The sequence below is a fragment of the Falco cherrug genome, chromosome 13 (assembly GCF_023634085.1).
Source record: "Falco cherrug isolate bFalChe1 chromosome 13, bFalChe1.pri, whole genome shotgun sequence".
NCBI lineage: Eukaryota > Metazoa > Chordata > Aves > Falconiformes > Falconidae > Falco > Falco cherrug.
Window position 1 is genome coordinate 18,683,287 of NC_073709.1, and position 20,510 is coordinate 18,703,796.

Here is a 20,510-nt window from a genome sequence, read left to right on the forward strand (position 1 = left end):
ACAAGAACACACAAAACCATGACATGAATCAGTGACACAATTAGCAGTACTGAAGAGTATTCAAACACTCTCCTTCCTCCTGCCAGTAAACTAAAATAAAAAAAGAATGCTTACTTCTCTTCTGTGTACAGCTCGGGCCTCCGACAAAGAAGATTGCTAATGTAAGACTGATCTTCCTTGTTCATGAACTCAGGAAGCGGATCAGATAAAGGGCTCCAGTAACAGTCTTCACTGAGGGAATGGAGAAGTACTTGGGCTAGCTGTTTGGCTGCAGTCTAGAGATAGTGAACAGTACAGAAAAAAAATATATCAGTTAAGCCTTCTCCAACACAAAAAATTCACCCCTCCCCACGTTCCACCTAAAAAGCTGCTAAAAAGTCTACAGCAGTGGCAGTTTCTTCCCTCTTCTGAGAAGGCCAGCCTTTTGCACTTACATATCTTTTCGCAATGCTGTAGGAAAAAAGTATCAACAAGGCCTGACAGCAAGGGGCGTTTTGGTAAATGAAGATCACCAATGGCCACATGGACTGCTGAGACAATCTCACAGTTGGAGTATAATGTCACTTCACAACATTGTCAGCCTCAGAATCTTGTATGCAAGTCTCAGTCCAGAGCTACTTTTGTATTAGGTTTAAAAGATCAACCCGTTATCTGTTTATACCGCTCTTCCTGCGGCATTTTACAGCTTCATCTGGGTACTGCATCTCTTTTTGTTGCAATAATGGAGGGAGGAGAGAAATGGGTTAGGAACTTTGTGTTGAGACAGCCACATCACATGCACTTTTTTGAACACTGAGTGGCTGAGGATCCTTAAATATTTGCTTTCTGGTTCATAAGCATAGCTGGCAAGCTGGGCCCAAAAGGAAGCAAGTTAACTTGCTGGTGCAAAACTATCTTTGGCATTTGTCCTTGTTACCCACCCACCAAATCTCTAATTTTTTGCACTGTAAATAGGCAAACATGCAAACAAGCATGGAGATATCAAACTGGGTGGTATCTTCCATGAATTCTAAGCAGCACAGCATTGTAAGCTGTGAAGTATACTGCACAGAACAGAGGCAGGCTGAAACTTCAGCCCTTCTGTCCTATTACTTGTAAATATTATTCTGGAACTTGACTGGACATTCTGGAAATTACTATTGTGTATGGGGTTTTTACATGTAATTTACACCTTCAGATGTGTTACAAGGCCACCAAAACTAATGTTCTTTTAAATACCAGGATAGGTATGATTGATAAACTGAAGCATTATTCCACTTAAGGTACGACATCTGTAGGACCAAATAAATCACACTGAGGTTAAAGAACCTTGCATCAAAGAAAAAGTTATTTTTCTGAATCTGGTAACAGGAACTTTATTTTCATCTACCTCACCACATACAAATTCACTGAATTAGTCTAAAATGCAGCCACAGTAGTGTGCGCTGTTTCTTAAACACCAGAAAGGGAGGTTTCATAGATGTACCTAGCAAACAGCAAAGCGATTTGAGTGCAGGATGGTGTCTCAGAGAAATACTGCCACATAACACTCCGTGAAAACCCAAAGACCTTCCATGCACTCCTACTGACAAGTTACAGAGAGCCTTCTTTTTCTAACTAGGCTTTTCTATGCTTTTTATAGCAATAACCATGAGCAAAATGGCCTGGGGCCCTGCAACATTAGCCAGTATTATTTTATCGTCTCAGTGTGTCATTATTTAGTCAGTTTTACCCTGAGGAGCCAACTCTCCTATATTTTTTCCTACAGTCTTAGGGGGGAGGGGAAAACACTATGCCAGCAACAGAAAGACCTCTACTGGTTCACACAGAAGTAGGAGTACAGTTTGTGATAAGCCTTTCAAAAGGCAAGCACCAAATACTTTTAATGTCTTTGATTTTAACATACAGTACAGTAGCTGTGTAAATTAGCTTCACTCTTGTTTTGAGTAAGACCAAACAAACCAGAACAGGCCAAGACTTTGATTTATGTTATTACTGCCTTTGGCTAAAAAAAAAAAGCATCATTATGCTTGAAGAACACTGTGATCCCACAAATTAGGAAAAAAACCCAACATGTATTTCACTTTCATGCTTGAAAAACTTGTTTAATTAAGCACGTTCCTCCCTTTGCCCTCTTGACAGCTCTCTAAAAACAAGAAAATGCAAATGCAACTTCCAGTAAAATAGAAATCCCAGGAAAAACTATTGGATTAACACCTTCAGATTTCCCCTTAGGGATAAATCCTCCAGGGGTTGTACAGCTCTCCCCAGTTGCACAGGGACAGGACCATGAGTGCCATGTTCTGTCATGGTATAGGAACAGCAGATGGTTAGACTAATTTCAGCAAAATAATAAAACAGGCAAGCAAGAAAAAAACCCTGAACCCTGATCTCAGTCTGGAAAAGGATGCAACCATTTGAGTGTCACAGTTATTTAAGTCACATCTTCTAATCCCCTGCACACACTTCCATATGCATCTGTATTCTCAATTCAACATACAAGGCAACAAGAAGATTAATATACAGAACAAAAGTTCCAGACTACACATACGTGAGGAATCTAGGCAAAAAAAGCACCCAGGATACACTTTCTGCTTGCATTTTCATTTTAGCTCTGCATTTGCACGTGAGCTAGTCATACAGTCCATCCATTGGAACGTGGCACTCTTCATATCCAAAATGCTATGCAAACCCACGCCCACCTCCCTTGCTGAACTTCTCTAGAATTACACAAAACACAAAGCTGAATCAAGCACAAAACAAGTTTAGTCATATCAACATCAATGCTTTTAGGCTGCAGAGGTTTCATTCATGTTTTCAAGACTGCTATTCTCCATGCTGTTGACCTCATCACCTCCTGAGCAACCTCAGGATAAGATCTCTTAAAGGGGACACAGGGAAGAACCAGTTAAAGGTCTAAGTCGTTGAACGGGCACATAAATAACTTTCTCCATGCTTTCTTTACCAGAGGCTCTCAGGATAACCAACAAAAGAAATAAAAACAAAGTTTAAAATCACTCTGTACTGTCCCGAAGGGAGTTTTACAGGAACACCACTGAAGTGAGTCTAAAAAAGCACTGCTTGTTGCAAAACCCAGAAGTACTTAATGCTTCTACACGAACATGCGAAAGGTGTGCATGCACACAATGAACAGTGAGAAAGAAAACAAGACATTACCACCTGAGAGCATCACCGTTAAGCTAAATACATCCCTATTTCTACCAGGGCTAGAAAATGCACTAAAATTAAAAAAAAAAAAAAAAAAAAAAAGAGAAATCAAAAGCAATCCACATGTCCAGGTCTGAAGGCTTGGAGGTTTCAGTTGGGCAGGTCAGTCTGAATTAAGTGCATCACTTGACACATCACTTCCAAAAAAAGGAAAAAAAAATAAAAAATGCAGCAATCAATCAGGTGAGGACAAATACATTTTTGTCCTACTACATTGGTCAATAAACACACAATTCCTGCATAGCAGATTACCCCACCTACCCATCTCCCATTCCTCTTACCATTTTGAAGGTCTGAGTGGCTTTTGTTTCCACAGTCCGTAGTATTTCTCGCAGACTCCTCATTCCTTTCACGATATTTCTGTGGGGAAGGCAGGAAAAAAAACCACATTAAAAACCTGAAAAACATTGGAGACAAAATATATTTTTATGATGTGCCAAAGCTTGGCAACAAATTTGACATTCAAACAAACCCATGAAACAACCACTAATAGCGAGTGTGCAGTAGCAAGACAAGTCACTCCGAGGCACAGACAGGACAATGGCACTGAGTAAGGCAGCGACTGTAGCATGCCTACTCCAGATGGCTTCCTAAGAGAAGATCACATTCACATTTGACTAACAGAGGGGACATTTGGAAGCCTTTCATAGCTCATCTTTATAAAGCAGATGCTTCTTCTCAAGAGCATCCACATCTCCTCTTCGTACACACAGATTGTACTTGTTTGAATTATATTAAGCCTACATGATGCTTTTAAATGATGGCTGCTTTTAGGTGGTGCTTAAATGCCTTGTGTCTGATGGTCCAGACATGATGAAATTACAGTGGTTTAAACAGTTTATTATCAGGTGGCTAAGTTGTAGTATCTGTCTGCAAGCACGGCTTAACCTGCACTAAAAGGTGGTTAGACTTGCGGGGGGGGGGAGGGGGCGGGAAATCACTTTATTTTGCATATACCATGAACAAAGCAGACTAATTGCCAAATGGTATCTTAATCACGTGTCTGAGCACTAAGACAGACGCAGAGAGGAAAGATTAAACATTGGACATACTACTTAACACACTTGCAGCCTATAAGCTCTTCAAGGTTAAGGACATGATTCTACCACTACAGTTAACTACAAAATAGTTTAGCTCATTTTCATTGCAGGGTGGAAGCTACCTAAAGAAATACAAGCTAACAGAAAAGGAGCAATGCTGTACTGAAATAAAGGCAACCAGATAAGCAGTTGTACTGGTACAGTAACTGTCACTTCAGCCTATTCCAGGAGAATTTTCTGTGCAGACAAAATCTAGACTTCATTAAAAAAAAACTAAAAGCACCACAAAACATAACAACCTTTTCTGTCAATCTGATTAAATTTTGCAGATAAGCAGTACAGACTGCGCTTGTACTCACCTTCATGCGCCGCAAACCTCCTTACACTCCAGAATCAATGGCAAACATTTGAAGAAATAATTTTAAAAAAATAATAATTGGGGGTGGAGTGGGGTAGTGCATGCTGGGAAGGATAAAACTTGATCATGTTCATCATAAATATCAGCTACATAAAATGCTGCCCTAAAGCTTATGGTCAGCAAGTCACAGAATGCAAAATGCCTGTGGTCCTACTTCCAATCAATATTCATCCCAACATTTTAAACCTTCAGGTAACCTGTAGATTACCTAATTGTGGGCAATCTACTGGCAAGCAACGATATAAGTCAAGAGCAAAAACACTGGAGACTTGCCCCTGTAGAGAAAGTCAGAGGCTGGCTGTCTTTTTTCCCTGCCACTTTCTCTCTTACACAAAAGACGTGCTTTGAATTTATCAAGGGAAGTAAGTTTTTTTTAAGCTGGACTCTAATGCTTCAGCAAGCTCTCCAGCTACAGGGCCAACACACCAGGTGCTTTTCTGTGCGTCTAGGAAAGAATATACCCACAAAGATGCAGCTCTGGACCTTAAACTGAGGAAAGCAATAAAGCACATGGTGATATTTATGTACACGAGTAGTCACACGAAATCCTGTGAACAGGATAGTTCACATGCTATGTATTATCAGAAAGTCAAAATCAAGAAATTCCTCCATCTAAACAAAACGCACCTGCCCAGCTGCACTCCTCAGTTACTGAAAACTACTGGAGTTTCCTGTGCTTCCTCTTCCTTGGGGTCCTTAAAAGGCTGAACAGATGAGTTGTGGCATATAACAGTTATACAATATTTTAAGAAATCCGTATGTTTAGATTTCTTGTTAGGATAATGCTGTTTGTCTTAATAAGGTACCAATGAATTCCTCTAACGCGCATCAGAAAGATTAGTGACCACTTGCAAAGTCAATTAATTCCACATTTGGCACATCCTTAAGAGACAGAAACCCAGGAGAACACACTAAAGAGACAGTTTTGTTCCCAGATAATGGGAGCACCATTTCAGTTCCACTTTTTAGACAAGGCCATAAACCAAGTTAAGCTTCATGGCATAAACACCTTGCTCTGTGGGGAGGAAGGGTAGAGGAAAGGGAAGGAATACTTACACATTGAAGAGAATGAAAGCAAATGGCAAATTGCTGCCCATCTGCAAGCAGTCAGGGTTGAAACCATGAACTGCATGACAGATCTCTATGAGTACCTTCAACAGAAGGTAGAAGCACAAGAGGAGCACCCAGCACTCGCCACACTCCAGACAGGTGCTTGTGTGATCAAGCTCTCTCAGAGAGCACCGGCTCCTGCTCCGAGCTCTCAACTCTGAGATGTGCAAAGCATCTGACAACAATACCAGTTCTACAGGACTGAGAATTTTGTTTGGCAGCTTTTACATTTTGAGCTTTATTGAACGTTATTGAGCCATGACAGGAGACTGAGGACACCTGCCAGCAGTCTGCAAACATACCTCACTACAGAAGTCTTTCTACTCTACTGCTCCAAGCCAGGAGGCCATCTGAGCACACATTTCATTTTAAGCATATGAATTGCTCTACTCATAATGGTAAGGAACTTACTGTTCCATTAATAGATGTCCTTCACATACTAAATGCGCACTTGAGGTTTTTTTTAAAATTAGGACCTGAAGAAAATAAAAAAAAAAAGAAGAACATGTGTTTGAACACAGCTACATGTATGTACATGAGCTGATAAGGATGCAAACATAAAGCCTCTAGCAATCCGTGGAGAATCCATTTGATTTTGTCTACATCAGAAACTAAGCCATCTTGAGCCTCTGCAGGATTTGGACAGAAGACTATCTGGAAATCCCAGGTACTGCTGCCTGAAGCCACAGCATCATAAGTGAACATCAGACCATGGAAATTAAACGAGTTGGAAGAGTCCATAGGCCCCTATTGCGCTGCTAAGGTGCCAGAAAAAAAAAAAAAAAAGAGGAAGAATAGGAAGGGAAAAGCACATGCTCAGTAACTGCTTCAGTTTTAGCCACAAAAATGACAAGAGAGGCATTTAAAAAAAAAAGAACATGATGAAATGTGGTTTAGGACTCAATTACAGCTAATCTAATAATGATGAACACAGAAAACCACAAGCACAAACTGTGACTTTAAAAAGCACCTTGTCCAGTCAGTCCAGCTTGGCACCAAAGTACACTTTGTTTGTACAAGTACCCTATCAATACAGGGTAATTAATTACCATTCATGAATCAAAGCAGTTGTATCACATTTATGTCATATTGTTTGGTTAACACTGCACAAAATTTTAAGATACAAGAAAATAAATACACTGTTTTCTATGCAAATTGCTGGGAAAAATATTGGTAATGAACTAGAGTGGACCGTCTGCAAAGAGAGTCCCTGAACAACACGGGCACCAGAAGATCATGTTTTTATCCACACTCATTAACTGTTAAAACCATTAGCCACTAACAGATGGGAGAGACCATCTTGAGATGTCCACATGGAAGTTTGCAGAGCCACCTCTCCAGGGGAGAGCGGTATCCAAAACACACAAATAGCAGCAACACCACTGCCACTGTCCAGCTCCTTTTGCATCTTTGTGTCTTGTCCAGATTTCTAAAAATCCAGTCTCTCCTTAAACAGCTGTTCATGCACAGGCCAAAATGCACCTGAAGAAGTAAGCATCAGTTTCTCAGATTCCTATGAATGAAGACACAAGACAAGTAACTCCAACAAAGCACATCATTTCCTTAATAGCAGCCGGTCTAACAGAAGTGGGGTGCTCAAAGAAACCCCACCAAACAACGATAACACAAAACAAAAGATTAGCACTTATCTAGATCCATCCAGCAGGCAATAAGACTCAATCCCAAATTACCAGCTGCAGTGTCCTGGATAAGGTGCTAGACTGGGAGGACTGAAGAGGAGATAAATGACAAGCAAGCCCACATAAATTCCTCAGAAAACACAAACAGTCTGGCAGAGACTGTACAAAGGGAGGCAGGACATTAGATTCTACTGTAAAACAACACATACATGAAGTTACTCTTTCAAATCGCCCTTGCAACAGAAGCCTACAAAATTTCAAAAAGGGACTGAGCACTCTAGAAAACTGACAGGAGAAGAGAAAAAATGTTGTAAGCTTTCCCTCCTTTTATTTTCATCAGGGTTTTCCAAAGTAATATAGGTCCTAACTGGAGGGACCATAAGGAAATCCAATTTCTAATAAATGCTTACTATTTATTTTTCAGAAATTAATTTTCTTCAAATGCGTCCCATCTGGAGCTTCCAAAACCAACCACATCCTCTAGAAACCTCTGACTTTGTCTTGCCTGTGAAACTCCACACATACTTCAAGTGCCATTAAGAGAGCAGCATACATATAACCATTACTTCACACAGGTCAAGCCTGTTTACCCTAGGAAAACGCTAAGAACATCTTGATCAAAGCCCCCATCCGTAATAGTATAAAGTAGTAACACCTATCCAAAAGTCTGAAAAGAAAGGCAGTAAGAAATGAGCCCAATCTTCACATATCCACATCAAAAAAAATCCACAACAAAACCCAAAACCCAGTGCAGATGCTAACGTAAAAGACAAGTGACTGCCTCCTACAGTATGACAGCATCTGCCTGCCTATATTCTGCATGCACAGCATCAACACTGCTCGCTGGAAGAATAAAAGAAAGCTTTCCTGGGATGCAGCAGAGCAAACAACTGCAGGCAACATGTCTTCAGCAACACAATATTTTTAAGTAAACATCTTATTAAAAGCATCTGGGACTTCCACAGCTGCAAGACTTGCTGGTCCTTCCAGCTGGCGGCTCAATATCTCAAAGGGAGACTGGACCTTTGTTTTGTACTGGTGCCTTCTTTCCGCTGCACACTGCAAGAGAAAAGGACATTCCCGAGAATGCTCCAAGAGATGCATGCCTGTTCCTGCCAGCAGGAACAAAAGCACAACACCACTCATATCCCTCAGCTCTTCCGCCTGGCGAGACAAGAATAAAGTACTCACTATTTCTTTTGTACACATACCTCTGGGGAAGGACAATCCACCTGATAGGACCTACCCCCCTGCCAGCTTAAGCATTCATCATCCAAGGCTTATTTCCTACCTGGACATGCTGGAAGCAATAAGGAGAACAAAAGCATTTCTTTGAGCTGATCAATATTGGGTGGAGAAATTTATTATACACATGAAGCATCCCAAAAAGCTTCTTCCCACTTCCCGCCTCTTTCCTTAACATATCCCAATGCCGCTGACGCCCTCTCGTGGCAGACACCGCACATGACCGCCAGCGGGGGGGCAGAGACACGCCGCAAAGTCCCACCCGGCTCCCTCCTGCCCCACCGGACCTTCGCGTTCCCCCGGCTGGTGTCTGTCACTCGCACCGGAGGAGGCGAGGCGAGCCCTTGGGGCTCCACTCCCATCCCAGCCACGGGAGCTCCATCACACCAACCAGATGCTCCTTTATCAGGAGACAGCTACAGAGAATATTTTGCAGCTGATTGATTATAAGCCGAATTGCTGCAACAAAGCGCTGCTTAATTCACACATGTATTTTAATTCCAAATTGTTTTCCCGTAGGGTTTTTTGTGGAGTTTGTTTACTGGATTTTGTGGTGTGGGGGGGTCTGTTTTGGATTTTTTCTTTTAAAGGCTGTCAATAAACTAACATGGGAAGGGAGCAAGCAGGGCCCACAGTAACAGCTAAAACAACCCACTGGATATATTGAACTGATGAAGACTGAATTAAAATGTCGCTGAATAAAATGAACATGAGTTTGATATTCAAAAGGTGCCTAGAGGACATCAGTGCCATATGTTCTAAATGACATTTTATTTTATCACATAGTTAATGAGCTTACTGGCAAGACCTGAGCTTTTTGCTCACCATGAGAAAGGCGAAAGGGTAGGAAAGCACACGCTTGTGCCACAGCTGGTCAACACCAACTCACCCCAGAAAACCACATACTTGTCCCTTACTGCTCAGGTATATAAGGTGTAGTATCAGTCTAAGTCCATGCTCTCCTTACACATAAACTTGTACTCACCTGACTAAAGGGGTCACTTTACAACATTTGGGCTTTGTGTATTTGTAAACTTTTGGGTTAAGCAAGGCTTTCTTGAAGGCACCTCTCATGGATAGGCTTACAAGTATGGTTCACTGTACATGCAGGCTTTTAATGAAAGAATGGGGAACAGAGGCTAATCACAGTTGCATTTAAAGTCATACTTAGGGAATAAAAAACTAGAAAAAAGTCCCTTAACAAGAAGCAACTTCTCCTCCAACAGGATCAAAAAATGGTATCAATTTTCTACAGAAAAATTTAAACTGATTTTTTGCTAGGATTCTCCCCCCGCCCCAGTTTTCTTCCTTTCAAATCTCCCCTCACTTTTCGTTTTCTTCTCCATTTTACTTGTCAGGAAAAGGAAGAGTGAAGAATATGACAGAAAGTATCTTTGACTGGAGATGAAGGTAAAACCCAACCAAATAAAATACTTTCAATGATGGTTTGCTTAAAAAAAGTTTATAGAACTTTGACCAGAAGTATTACACTGAGCTGTGAGAAATTCAGTTTACAAGTCCTTGAGAACAAATGGGATAATATGATGCAAGAACAGGACTAGGAAAAGATGGATTCTTGCAAGTACTGTTTATATATGTTGAATAGACACTTTTCCTAAATAGCAATCTCTCCATCAGTTAAGAGTTGATCATGTTTTGAAGACATGGCCTGGTTTAGGGAACAGTGTGCCCTCACCAATGGCCTTTGGAAGTCGGCATTTGCAATGCCTTTTTTATTGTTCATGAGAAGGTTTTTTTTCAGGTGAAACTCACTGTAGGCTTGCAGCCACCAACTTGCCTTGCCCTTTCAAGGTTCACTGGGAGCTGTATTTCAGAGGCGCAACATAAAATCTGGAGCAGCGCTGTTCTGCACACATTCTCTCTAGTAAAACCACACAGATTTGGGGTATTGATCAGGATATTTAAGATCTTAAACAAACAAATGAAAGAAACTACCCTTAAGACTTCACTGAGTTCTTAGCCAGGCCCCCTGGTTGAGCATTTTAAAAGCACACAGCAGTGTAAACTCCACCCTCTTTCTACGGTCAAATTCCCCTCGTCCTCACAGAGAACAGAGCCGACTCAAGACAAAAAAAAATTGTTCTACTCCACGCTACTTATGGGTGTGGAAAAACTAGGCTTAGGGCTCTTAAGAGAGACAGAGAGAAAAAAATAGGAGGGAGGGAAAGACACTGAGGGGACCTGAGGTGAGCCAGCAGCAAAAGTAGTCACAACAGAACACATACAAAGACATAAGGCTTCATCTGTTCCAAGCCAAAACATGCAATATTATCTGGTTTTATTAACATCTGCATCCACCTACCCCTTCTTCAGATGAGTCACATAGGCACTCTGTAGAGCTGCTTCCAGGAAGTAGGAAAGTTCAAACTCAGAGTAAGTCACGTTGCTGCCTTTGATAGTCCTTGAATGTGTGTTGTTCAGGGTCTGAGGGGGAGGAAAGAAACCATCTGGAATTACAGGAAACTGTTCGAACTAGCCAGCTCTTCATGAGCCAGAGATATCTTCAACAATAAAATGTTAGCTTCTGCCACCAGATACCTCCTCAGACTACTTGAAAAACTCACCTTGATTAGCTACTCAAACAACTTTCAAAGTCAACTTTAAACTATACAGTGACTTCAATGAAATATTCTGCATACAAGTTTTGAAACATCACCCCTTATTACTTTCCAAGCTTTAGTAAAGTAGAAAGCTACACATTAATACTGAGGTCTTCAGAAGTACTACGCCAACCACATAGATCCAGCATCTTGCACAGAAATATTAATGCAATGTTTGAGTATGTATGCCTAGCTTCGCATAATGTAAATATTTGTTAAGACTTAGTAAACTATCAGGAGTCCTGAGGGAAGATTCTTCGCCCTTTCTCTTGTTTCTCCTCTCAAATCCTTCTTGCTTTTGCGTACTTACTGGTAACGAACATATTTCATTGCTGAAAGTTGCCCTTTGTGGGCTCTCCAAAGCAGGGGTTTGCACCCAGGACTGCAGAAAGCCCATGGACTATTAGTACATATCTATCAGTAAGCCTGCATCCTCGTTTCTGTATCCAAAAGATGAACGAATTATAGTTCAAACTCCTTCCCTTCTTTGCAGGCACAAGCTGTCAGTAACAACATTTACAGTACCCAGTACTGGCAGGAACTTGTCCTTCCACAAGGGAAGAACAGTACTTAATTTTAAATAAAAAAGCCATTCAGCTTTTTCCTACAAAGAAACAGACCAGATAACTTGATAGTTGGCTTTCTTAATGAATTTTTATATATGTACTAAGCTCCTTTCTTCTTGTTTTAATGTATTTAAAACCAAAACCTTGAACAGACACATTCCTTGCTGCAGAGAAGAGCAGAAACATCTGGTCAGAAGGTCAAAGGCCATTAAGTTACAGAAAAACATGCAATATGCATTGCCATCAGGGCTGCTGGTATCACGCATAATGTGTGGCAAAGGAAGGGCATGGAAGAGCATTGTGTGCCCTGTTAAACTTCGCTACACAAAGTTAGACAGAGACTACTAAGCACACGCCCTGCACATCGGCAGCATGTATTACAGCTCAGTGGAGGGCTCACAGTATTCATCTTAGCATTCTAGCCAACCACTACTAAGCAGTTACTTGCTCCTAATGGTCTAGGTTCCTCCAGTTTTACTTGGAGGAGATGAAGCACCAGCAATTAAACTGCTGTGTAACCCAACAAGGTTACTTTCAGCTTGTTACAGGATCTCAATATCCACTACTGCAGATCACTTACATTACAGATATGTAATGTCTTGAGTTCCTTCACGTTGGTGCTTGCTATACAAAGTTTGTAGTCCCTCTTTAGTGTTAAAACTTGAAATACAACCTGAGCAGATCTGAAGCATTCAGTGCTTTACCACAGGCAAAACTGGTTTCCAGACCACACTCTCAGAGGAAACAGGCACAGACCAGATAAACTGCTGTTTTGCAACTCCTTATACTGAGACACCCTCACTCCTTCCAACTTGTTCTCATGCTCACTGTTCGATCACTCATTTTTGCTGTCAAAATGCTGGAAATTCTACCCAGGCCACCAGGTAACACCCTGAGCACATTTCTTCTTACCTTTTCAAGCTCCTGCAAGTACACCTGGGCAATGACACATGCCGTCTCAAAACAAGCCATGACTTCTTCCTCCCTTTCACACAGTCGAGCACGTGAGGCAATTGAGTTGGTTGAGCGCTCCAGTGACAGACCTGCAAAATCGCAACACCTTCTTTAACTGAAGTCTGCCAACAGCAGAATGGCAGTGTTATTCCTTCATTTACCAGCTAACAGGAAAGTTTTTCCACATGTGGGTTTCTTCCTTGTTTTAGTGGCTTTCAGGAAAAGACCCACGGGAAAAACATAATTCCTACACATGCAAGGCATTTCTGTCATGCTGCTCTAACACACAGTGTCATTGCACACTTCTACAGCACCTTTCAAACACTTCAGGAAGAAAGGACATATGATCCCTCTGGTAGGCATGAGCAAGCAGAGGAATTAAAAGCCTGTATTTCCAAAGATGGCTATAGATTTGGGGTGCTTCAACGCAAGCACTGTTTTAGAAACACCCGGGCACTGGATTTGATAATTTCTAAGCATCCACTATTCCAAGTGAAGCTTTCAATAAGCAGCAGTTTTGAGGGGAAAAAACAACTGGAAAATGATACCAAAACAAAGGCGGAAAATCTGAGCACGTGCAAATTGCACATGGACATACAGCAAGCTCTTGGCAAGGCACAAGAGACTCTTAACCCTCTTTTCAAAACCAAGGAAAAAACGCTGGGTTTTGTACTACTAAAACTCTTTCTTGCATCATCATCCAAACCCACTTAAAACCAAAAGCATATTAATTAGAGATCCACAGCTACTGTCCTTACGTGAAAACCTTTTATTATCAGGTCCTTGTCTGGCACCACACTATGACATCCTTTGTATCTCTAAATCTATTTGGAGAAGCTAAATGGCCACATACTGATTTTACTCTGATCAGTGTAGGTTCTTATACCACATTGGATCTCTACAATACACTGCTGCTTGGAAACTCGGGTCTTCTACACTAAACACAACTGCACTGATGTCCGGTAGCCCGACACAGGTCGCAAAAAGTTCAGCACATGCTTCCCAACAAATTTTATATATGACACCACTCACTAATACCAATGAAACACACATAAGATATAACACAAAATCCTAGTGTTTCTGACAGATCCACAGAGGTGATGAAAGAAGAAAGCATTCAGCTGCCTGGACAGCCTCTCCAAGGAAGCCATTCAGACTGCTGCAGCATACAGCAAAGGTTTCTGCTCCATGTGAAGAGCCGCTGCGCGTACCAGGAGCCACCATCTCCTGGATCCCCATAATCCCAGGCAGCACAGCCCAGCTCATTTCAGGAGTCTGACAACAAACCACTGTGAGGCAGCAATGGCAAGGCAGGTTTCTCCATGATGAACAATGAGGTGGTAATACCCAGCTCATGCTGGAAGGGACCCGAGGTTCCTAGGCTGTCTTAGCTTTGTTTACTTCTCATGTTCAGTGTTTGTTTTGTCCCCTTGGTTACTCTGCTAGGACTTTCCCTATCTCATGTCTTACATTTGAGTCAGACAGGAGCAGTTAGTTCAGTGGGTTGAGAAGAGAAAATGACCCGTTGGTTGGTGCAAGCTCAGGAGGTGGCTCCTCACTCCTCCTGCCCTCTCCCAAGTCAGAAGTGCATAGCACATTCCCTCAAGGAAATATATCTTGAAGGAACACACATTAGTACTTTTCACCTTTGAGAATTCTGACTAGAGTAGAGCAGGGGGAGTGAATTTACTTCAAACTGACAAGGGGGGGGGGGGGGAAGAGGGCCAAAGATCATTTTGCTGCTTTTAACTAATGCCCATTCTGTGTTCTCTCTTTTCTACTGACATACACCTTGTACAGCACTCAACGTATAACAGATTTTGTCCTCTAGTCCATCCGTGAAGTCTTTGGCTTTATATCATGGGTTGTTTTCCTATTATTTCAAATCTTCTATTTCCTAACCCTGTTGCTATGTAATGAAGGGGAAAAGAGGACATTAACCCTCTGTATAGTTATATATTCAGCACCATCCAGTGCTGAAGCTAGAACAATCAGCCGACAAATATCCTTACATCTGTCTCAGTTTGATCCACCTCTGAATTCTAGTTGTTCCCCTTAACTGGAAATCAATTTTAAGCATTGCGGAGTCGCCATCCGCTCAAGTGCAAAGGGGGTCTGAGGGCCCTAAAAGAAATCCAGTACAATCCACTGACATTCATACACATGCAGCATTTAATCAAACTGCAAGAGCCATCCCAGCACAGTCTGTGTGGGGGTGGTTATCGTGGGAGATGTCACACAGTGAACAGGCTGATAAAAAGCCATTTACACACACGCTCAGCCCACTGCAAGGAGCTACTATCTCTAAGCGTTGATGTCGGGGAGGAAAGCAAGCAGCCTTTGCCAGCACCAAGTACTGACAATAAACATGCCCATCCATGCAGAGAAACAGAGCTGGGGCTGATCAGACAGGGGAACGAACATCTCCAAAAAGAATTCTTGCCATAGTAAGTACAGAATAATATACAGTGTATTAAACCAGATACAATGCTACATTGCACACATTTTTCTACTTGTAAAGGGCAAGAAGGAAAAATGACCCACATGATGTGACATTAGTCATGGTTCTTTTTGCTAATACCATATGCACTGACCTGATGTCATCAGAGTATAAGATCTTCTACAGAATCCAAACAGGTCTATTCTTCCCTACCACAGAAATGCAACGAAAAGAAGATTAGAGCAAGCAGACTGCAAATCCAACAGATAAAGTGAGGAACAAGAATAACAAGAGTTCCCTACTCTTGCAGCCACCAATTCAGTTCTCACAGTGCAAAGCCCCAACAATTACAGATTTGCTTGAAGTGCAGTTGGACAAAACTGTTTACAAATGCTCCAGTTCTGAGAGCATGAATTCCACTAACTCATCTCCATCCCCCAGTTATCAGGCACAGAAAAATCTGCAGCACAACATACATTTTAAATTCAACTCAGTTTCCAAAAAGTGTCAGAAAGCCACAAAAGTGCTACTTCTGTGCAGGAAAATTGTAGCTCTTCCTAAGACAGAATTAGCTTCCGAGTAAAGCATAAAGCCATATGCTTTCTTGGTAGCTGGCTAAGGTAAAGGGACTTCAGTATTTTTCACAACCACTTATGGTAAGATAATGCCAACTTATAACTCATCTATGCTAAGATTTTTCTCATATGAATTGGGTGCCCAAATTTAAATATATACATAGATATATACCACAAGAACACTTAACATAGTGAAGACACAGATTTCTAATAGAGTATGGCCCAGGCTCAAGATTTAGAGAGACACATGCTTCCAGATTACACTTTTTAAAAGAACAAACTCTTTCTACCCACTTCAGAGCCAGTAACTTTCTATGTATAGAAACACCACTTTTCTTTCCTGCATAAAGATAAGGCTTCCATTCACCTCCTCTAGTTCTCCCAGATTCATCTCTGGCTTTTGATCTCTCTATAATCTTTGCCTCTTCTTCTCCCCTTCTAAAACTAATCTGCATTTATGTCAGAAAAAAAACCCAAACCCGTAAGGTCTGCAAGAGGTGTCACTGAACTAATTTGTTCCTAGAGCTGAAATGAACTGCTTTCATTTTCGGAAACCTGAAAGGGGAGATTTTATGAAGGCTTATTTCCACTTTCATCTCACTCAGTCCTTGCTAAGGAAAGACATCATATCATGTAGTGCCAGTGCTCTGAGGTGATGTTATTACCAGAACTGGAACATACATGTGCACATGGACACACAGTATCAGATTCTCAGCAACATAAATGAGACGAAAATTCACACTAGAAGGGATCCCTGGAGGGCCATGGTCCAAATTTCTGCTCAAAGCAGGGCCAGCTCAGGGCATCACTCAGCCTGGTCCTGGAGACCTCAGTGCACAAATGGAGACTGCACAACTGCCACAGAGAAGAGGAGGCTAAGGTGGCTTTCTTTTTATTTAGTTCATAAACTAGTTGACCAAATAGCAGCATTCCTTCTTTTGAGTAGGAGGAATATAGCAATCCACTCACAGGGTCTTTTTTCCTTTTTACAGACTTCCAGCCTCTTGTATTTGGATGAATTTGCACAACAGGGGGAACGGTGGGTTCATAGGTGTAAGAATTCAGGGTCAGCAGCAGCAGGCTGCTTTCACCAACAGTGCTAACCTGTAGCTACTAAAACCCCATAAGCCCAGGAGCATCAGCTACCTGGCAATCTAAGGAAGGAACCAAAGAAACACAACAGCACACAGAGCATGAAACCTACCTCTCGTGTTATGTCCTGGCACTACACTTGTGTTGAACACAGCTATGGCAACTTGAAGCAAAAGACACCTTAAGGCAAAACAATACCAGCCCCAGTCCACAGAGCAAGGCTACACCATCTATGCTCCTGTGCCACAGAGACAGGCCATCCTGGCCAGAAGCCACTGTGCTGCTAAGCTAAGTGCTTGAAATAGTCTTACTCTAGCTACAGGAAGATAAGTAATTTGTCTTGAGGTAAGCTGGGTGTGAACATATTGCATGGCAACTGCAGCAAGGAAACTGGCTGTGTGCGTGTTCTCACCCGGTGGCTGATGCCAGGTCATTCTAGGCAGCTGTCCCCAAGCGAAAGGCGCACTTCATTTCTAGCATGGGGCCTTTAGCCTAGTGCAGAAGTGTGGCTCTAGAAAAATCGATTAGCATTGAAATAAGACTATTTTTAAGACTACCTCTTCAAACGTATACACATGCACACTGACTAATCAGTTCAGCAGAATACTAAACACATTTCAAAATCCAAAAGCACAACCAAACCATTTTAGAGATGGTATTACGACCAGCCTGCCTCACTGGCTAAATTTTGAACTTGAGAGCACAGCCCTGAAACTAACAGTTGGATTCATTACTGTGTCTTGCAAAGCAAAATAGCCTGAACCTCAACAAGCCAAAGGAACAGTCAGGATTAGGTTGACACAGGCAAGACCCAGCACTATGCGTTACTTCTGCCACAATTCATGCAGTTTAAGTCATTCACATCATGGGTCTTGACACTCATCTCCACAGCGATTAAGCTATGATTTTTCAGCAGGATTTATTTGCAATGCAAATAGAAGAAGAGGGGGAAGAAAGGCCTAGAAGCCCTTGGTTTTGAACATATTCATTCACACTGCACCTCATGAAAGGTGGGGAAGAGGACAGAAGTTTTGATTTGCAAGAAAACTGCACAAACTTATTTCACCATTGCTTTGTATTATAAGGATTATTGCATATTCACAGCAATCTATTATAATCTTGAGGTACCTTTCATGTATAAGTCTCAAAGGTACAAAGGAAGAAGATTTCAGTAACCCTAAATAAAAATATCTGAAGTACTTTTTGTCCATAAGCTGGGTATGAAGCCTGAAAATTTAAGTAACCTGTGCAAGGATGCTTAGTTGCATCAAAGCAGAAATCAAGGCCCCTACGCCCAGCCTTCCCACTATATGCAATAAACCAATGCTAAACAATGGTACTCCGATTATTTTGAAATTAAGAACTCTATCCAGTTAGACTTGTAATTATAGCTAAAGCAGACTGTTGAAACTAGGACAGTTTGAGTGTCTTGTGAAGCCAGAATTTAACAGGCACTCCCCCTAGATGCAGCCTCAGTCACCTACCCCTGGATCGATGCTGTCCAGGCTCTGCAGCACACTGCATATTTTTCTGCATAATAGAAATCAGCAATCTGAATCCAAAGACGCTAATTTTCCAGCGTATATCAAGACCTGCTGCCAAACATCTGGCTGCTCTTAAGCTTTGTGGCAGATCTTTGGACCTCAGCTTTCTGTAATACAGTGGTCTACAAACTTTTTTGATCACACACCCCTATGAGTAAAAAAACTTATTCAGCATGCACACCCAACATACGTATATACACACACACACTGCTTTACAATGTATTTGTGTGTTTATTCTTTCAAAACCATCTGCTAGGTAGCATGCTACTGACAGCCATCTGTCATCATGTAAAAGGCCTGAAAATTCAGAAAACTGACTTTTTGTAAAAGCAAAAAAGGTATAATTCATCTTTAAGTTTGACAACTCTTTTAAGCATTTTGCCATGAGACAATCAGTGAGCTTTGGTGTAGTACAAAAGATTTTCACGGTCACTCCCCATCTCATTACAAAGTATTGTAAAGATTCTATTTCAAAGTTTTGCATTTATAAATTTAATCCCATTGACAACATCCTACAGCACTTTGCGTGCTTTTGGGTCCCACTTTGCTGCTAAGTAGTTCTTAGTGTATTTCATTGTTGAACCAGAATCTAGCAAACTCCTGACACTGAGACATGTTAGGAATAACTGTCCTTTGATGCAACCATACAGTAAGCCTCCTACACCGTGTAGTTTGTTTGAATACTTGTTTCTTCAAGTCTTTGGCAATGTCTTTATGTTGCATTTTAGTTTGTTGCCATATTGTTTTCTGCATGTTATCTCAGGCATTTTGCCACAGCTGGAAGAAAAAGTGTTTCCCCAGTGGTATGTGGGGTTTCATCTTTTGCTCTCACATAATAAATCTCAAAAGAGGCTTCTAAAAAGTCACGTTTAATGAATTTTTTTAAAGTATTCAATTGAGTATCATTGGACTTTAAACATCACTGATTAGGTCTGATTAGACTGTCATTGCTTTTGCCTCATGAAGAGCTCATACTAGAAGCAGTGTCAGCTCTGCCACTTTCTGATTGTTCACTTGTGCTCATGTTCTTAGTACCACCTCCAATCCACAGCTTCTTTGAGGGAATCTTTAAGCTATTTGTCTATTTCAAGAGGGTTTGCTTACTTAAAACTAAATAATATAATAAAAAAATCCACTTAACCAGGCACATGTGAGCTGCAGTACACTGGAAGTGAACAAACAAGTGAGGGTGTCCCTGTTAGCCCCTCCACGCTGTTTAACACCCACTCTTTTGCAAGACACTTCATGGGCTGTACAAGACATGGAACCCACCAACATACAGACTGAGAGCACCACTGTCAAACCAATATATTAGTAAAGCTTAATTTTATTTTTTTTTTAAGAATAAATATAAATAGAAGCTCTGATATTTTTCTCCTGCACCCCAGTGGATCATCTTGCACACCTCCTGGGACAACAACCCCACTCTGGGGACCACTGCTCTAATGTATTAATTGTCCTGGTACAAGAAGCCACCTCCATTCCATGACGTACCAGATAGAAGTTAAGGAGATACCTCTGCTGGAGCAATGCTCTGGGGCACAGCAAACACAGGGGAGAACCGCAATCTCTTACAGCCCCACATCTAAAGGACTTTGCCAACACCATTCACACCCATAAAATTTCACGGCATGCTGCAAGCATTACATATTTTCCCTGGTTTAAATCCAACAGGCAGAAGCAGAAGAGAAAAAATGGAAAGTGGATGGGGCACAAGGGAGAGAGATGCTGCTGCTGATCAAGTATTAGGATTCATTCAGCTTGAGCTCATCTACATCACAGTCAGGCAGCATGACCCGTTGGAAAGTTCTCTTCTAGCTGCAGTCACAGTCACTGAATCAGACTACCCCACCTTCATGTGTACTTTGGATGCAGGAGGGAGAAAAGGGAAGGGTAATTCAGATTCTACTATGCTGATTCATATCAAGTGCTCAAGCCAACTCGACTGAAAATTTGTTAGAACAGACATAGCCTGCACAGGCTTGTTGCCCTGTCACTTAAAAGATGGTCAAAGACATTCAGAGCTTACTTCAGAGTAAACCAGCACACGGAAATCTT

At 41.5% G+C, this 20,510-nt stretch overlaps 1 protein-coding gene across 5 annotated transcripts in view; it reads right to left on the reverse strand.

Annotated features, from left to right (window-relative positions):
- Positions 1 to 20,510, reverse strand: part of TTC7A (tetratricopeptide repeat domain 7A) — a 172,420-nt gene that overhangs the window by 142,741 nt on the left and 9,169 nt on the right. For 4 of the 5 annotated variants that reach the window (XM_055725417.1, XM_055725416.1, XM_055725415.1 and 1 more), the window contains 4 exons: positions 12,760 to 12,890; positions 10,984 to 11,105; positions 3,489 to 3,567; positions 115 to 275 (listed from right to left, as the gene is read on the reverse strand). In XM_055725417.1, coding sequence (XP_055581392.1) covers positions 115 to 275; positions 3,489 to 3,567; positions 10,984 to 11,105; positions 12,760 to 12,890 — 493 coding nt within the window. Of the gene's footprint in view, positions 1 to 114; positions 276 to 3,488; positions 3,568 to 10,983; positions 11,106 to 12,759; positions 12,891 to 15,395; positions 15,417 to 20,510 lie in introns of those variants that run through there. The other variant, XM_055725418.1, reaches the window with a different exon arrangement.